Source organism: Sclerotinia sclerotiorum, genomic scaffold, assembly GCF_000146945.2.
Source record: "Sclerotinia sclerotiorum 1980 UF-70 scaffold_4 genomic scaffold, whole genome shotgun sequence".
NCBI lineage: Eukaryota > Fungi > Ascomycota > Leotiomycetes > Helotiales > Sclerotiniaceae > Sclerotinia > Sclerotinia sclerotiorum.
Window position 1 is genome coordinate 1,819,130 of NW_001820832.1, and position 4,120 is coordinate 1,823,249.

Genomic DNA, 4,120 nt, shown 5'->3' on the forward strand with positions numbered 1-4,120 from the left:
AAAGCGAACATCGTCGTAACGAAAACGACAAAGTGCTAGTATGAAATTGACGGAGAGAGTAGTAACTCAAACGGTAACTCGAGGCCGTTTTCAAATGGAGCCGGGACTTCCTCCTCACACAAGACAGCTCTCTCAAACTCCACCAACGGTGCAGTAACCATGAATGGATCAAGTACAAATGGTCATTCAGCCACAGGTATCAAGCCGGCATCTACATATTTCGGACATGATAGGGAGGAAGTTACGAGGATCTTGATTCAAGCATTGTCGGACTTGGGTTACAAGGGTGCTGCTGGAGCTTTAAGTCAGGAAAGTGGTTATGATCTAGAGAGTCCAACAGTAGCAGCTTTCCGAAATGCAGTCCTACAAGGCGAGTGGGCTGAAGCTGAAGAACTACTTTTTGGAGGATCTACAGAAGAAGGCGGAGTCAGCATTCACGGAAACGGCTTGATTCTCCGAGATGGCGTGGATAAGAACTTCATGCGGTTCTGGATACGCCAACAGAAATTCTTGGAACTACTTGAACAAAAAGACATGGGCAGAGCGATAAATGTACTGCGATCTGAGCTCACTCCATTGGATCAGGACACCCCCAAATTGCATTTTCTGTCAAGGTAAGTCCTGTCGACTTGCCTGCGAGCCCCATCTGGATAAAGACTAATCACTTATCTCAGCTTACTGATGTGTACACCCGACGACCTCAAGACCAAAGCTAATTGGGATGGGGCCGCTGGGGAATCAAGAAAACAGCTTCTTTCGCAGTTATCCAGTAAGTTTCATGTTGATGCTGTTGGTTGGCATATTATTGATTTTCTCCTAGGATGCATATCACCGTCTGCCATGTTGCCCGAGCATCGTTTGGTCACCCTCTTTAACCAAGTCAAACAACATCAAATATCTAGCTGTATTTACCATAACACATACACTTCTCCTTCGCTGTACCAAGATCATACATGCGACCGAAGTAACTTCCCATTGCGGCCGGTTTTGGAAGTTGATAAACATTCTGGCGAGATATGGGATACTAAGTTCTCACACGATGGTACTCTATTGGCGAGCTGTGGAGCGATGGCGTTACCGTAATTTATAACGTACCGGACTTTGATGTTCATGTTGTTCTTTCCGAACATGAGGCGGGTGTTTGTTCTTTTGCTTGGAGTCTTGATGATACAAGAATGGTCACGTGTGGCCGTGATAATCGTGCGTGCTTATGGAACACTGCAGTAAGTTCGAATTTCACATTAGAACCCGTTCATTACAAGCCTTCTTGCTGACTACTCAGACTGGTAAATTAATGAACAAACTCCCCCGTTTTAGCGAGCCTGTGACCTGTTGTGTATGGGCTCCAGATGGACAGTCGTTCGTCATTGGCAGCTTGGGCAATACCAAAAACTTATGCCAGTGGAGTCTCAACGGTGATCTTGTCTACGATTGGGGTCGAGAACATCGTATCCGAGACATAGCAATGACGCCGGACGGAAACAAATTAGTGGCCATCGAACACATGACCCATATTTATGTTTATAACTTCGTAACTCGGGAGCTTGAATACGAGCTGGACCTCAAAGTTCAGCTGTGCTCAATTTCTATTAGCCAAAACTCGAGGCATCTACTGGTCCACTGCTGCACTGGGGAGACCCGCATGCTCGATGTAGAGACAGGCGAAACAGTACGATCTTTCATATCAGGGGACAAAGGGGGTGAATTCATTATCAGAAGCTCTTTCGGTGGTGCAAACGAGAGTTTTGTTGTTAGCGGAAGCGAAGGTACGATTCATACACCGGATGGCCTATCAGTATTACTAATATTTCACTTGTAGAGGGGAACGTTATAATATATCACAGAGAGAACGGTGCAGTGGTAGAAAAACTGGAGGGACATAAGAAAGGCTGCTGCAATGCAATTTCTTGGAATCCGACGAACCCAGCTATGTTCGCTTCCGCCGGTGATGACGGTAAAATTCGAATGTAAACATCATCCCTTTGAGTCATTGTGGAATAGAACTAACAAGCACACCAGATGGTCGAGTGAAAACACTTCAGGAAGATCCTTGAAATCGAAGGTATCCAATGGTTCCAATGGTGCACAGCGTGTATCTAACGGCTGGTGATTGGACATTCACGCCAGCACCAAGAGTTCATAAACGCTTTCATCAGAAGTGACATCACAAATTTCATTGTTTTGCATCGACACATCATTATTCACATTACATACACACTTGGTGCGGCGAATCGGGAGAATTGGGTCGAGTGCAGAAATGGTTGCATATGGAAGGCATTTTATGGTGTTCGGGGACAAACCTTTATGGTAGCGGCATGGGGTCTTCGTTAGTGTGTGTTCGCAAATTGTTCTCAACTATTTAGACCCTTCACGCAAAGCTACTCCTACACGGATAGATCACTGCGAGTAAGTGGGGCAGTTGAGAGGGATATGATTGGATGGTAAGGCAAATGCAAGGCAATGCAAGGCATGGTAGATAATTATACATGCCAATGAAACAGTATCATTTGTAAATCAAAATATCCACATTTAATAACTCTCCACATTAGCTTTACAAGATCGATCTCTCCACTTCATCAGCCCAAGGGATAGCACTCTGAGCCCCTTCTTTCTCCACAGTTCGCGCAGCCGCCTTACATGCTTTCGCCACAGCAGCTACCAAAGCATCTACATCAGCATCCCCATTCCGCACTAACTCAACAGCATAGGCTCCTACAAATGTGTCACCAGCAGCGGTCGTATCAACTACCTTTACATTTTTCTCCGCAGGAATATGTTCGTACGTATTCCCCGTAGCGAATATCGCGCCTTTAGCTCCAAGTGTTATTATAACAGTCTTACAGCCGAGGGATAAAAATTCCGAAGTAACAGTGCGCCAATCGAAGGTAGGGGAGGCGACGGAGGAGATGGGACGAGAGGTTAGGATGGCGGCTTCGGTTTCGTTGAGGATTAGGTGGGTTATGGAGGGGTAGGCTGAGGGGGGGAGTTTTTGAGCGGGTGCCGGGTTGAGGAGAACTGGGATGTGGTTTTTGGTGGCTGTGGTGAGGATTTGGAGGATGCTTGGGAGGGGGATCTCGAGTTGGAGGATTAGGAGGTCGGGGTGGGGTGTGCCGAGGGAGGTGGTGTGGGTGAAGGTTTGGGGGGTTAGAGACTGGTTTGTTTGGGTGGAGTTAGTGGTTAGTTGGTTACTGGAGCGGTGATGATGTACGTGAAGGGGCCGTAGATGATGAAAAGATAGGCGGACTCACGTGGTTGGCGCCGGGGGAGAGGAGGATGCGGTTTTCGCCGCTGTCGGATTCGACGAGGATTACCGCTACGCCGGTGGATTGGTGTGGGATGGTTTGGACGGAGGTTGTGTCGATGAGGGAGGATTTGAGGGAGGAGATGAGGGATGGACCGAATCTAGGGTGGGTTTAGTTTGTGTTGTTTTGATGAGTGGGTTTTTGGAGTGGAATTGATGTGTTATGGTTTGTATTTTGGAAATATATAAATTTTTGAATGGTGCAAGACACTTGTGTGAGAAATAGGCAGGAGTGAGAGTATAACACAAATCCTTGAATTCAAGGACATGGATAACACTTGTTTTGCAAAATAGGCAGATGTAAGAACCATACCACAAGTCTTTGACTTAAAAGACGTGGATATGCTCTGGAGAATAAGCCCACTTGTAGATATTTGAATTAAGGAATTGTACTTGGATATTTGAAAGATAAATACATACTCATCATCACCAACAGCACCTATCATTTTGAGCAAAACATCGCTATCGAAAGATGGAGTGGAAGCGGGATTAGGCCTTGAGAGGCGAGCGCATGCTACAGCTTGATTGGCACCTTTTCCGCCGGGACCAGTGCTAAAAGATGTAGCGGTTAAGGTCTCGCCGCCAGCCGGAACGCGGGGCGTAAGCGTTACTAGATCGATATTGAGGGGATCCGATTACGGGTTATAGTTTTGGGTGGCATGGTTGGGTTGGAGGGGTGGAAGTTATCCGGGTAGCGAAGTTATTGAAAGGGGGTTGGCACGTGCTTGCTTGCTCTTCGATATTTAGGTGCCTAATGGCTCTGGCGGATGTGCGTCGTAATAGTGATGACGAAGCTTTAGGGCTTTTCTGTGGGTAGCT

General features: G+C 46.8%; 2 protein-coding genes across 2 annotated transcripts; one reads left to right on the plus strand and one right to left on the minus strand.

Moving 5' to 3' along the window:
* Window positions 1-159: 159 nt before the first annotated feature.
* SS1G_03788 (hypothetical protein) lies at window positions 160-2,054 on the plus strand (the record flags this gene model as incomplete). The annotated part of the gene is made up of 5 exons (XM_001595649.1): window positions 160-614; window positions 675-789; window positions 1,283-1,766; window positions 1,820-1,954; window positions 2,020-2,054. The coding sequence occupies 5 exons, from the start codon at window positions 160-162 to the stop codon at window positions 2,052-2,054; spliced, it is 1,224 nt and encodes a 407-aa protein (XP_001595699.1).
* A 497-nt stretch (window positions 2,055-2,551) lies between these two features.
* Window positions 2,552-3,747, minus strand: SS1G_03789 (hypothetical protein; the record flags this gene model as incomplete). Its single annotated transcript, XM_001595650.1, has 3 exons — window positions 2,552-3,151; window positions 3,249-3,402; window positions 3,722-3,747. 3 exons carry the CDS (start codon window positions 3,745-3,747, stop codon window positions 2,552-2,554), a joined length of 780 nt encoding a protein of 259 aa, XP_001595700.1.
* Between the last annotated feature and the right edge of the window lie 373 nt (window positions 3,748-4,120).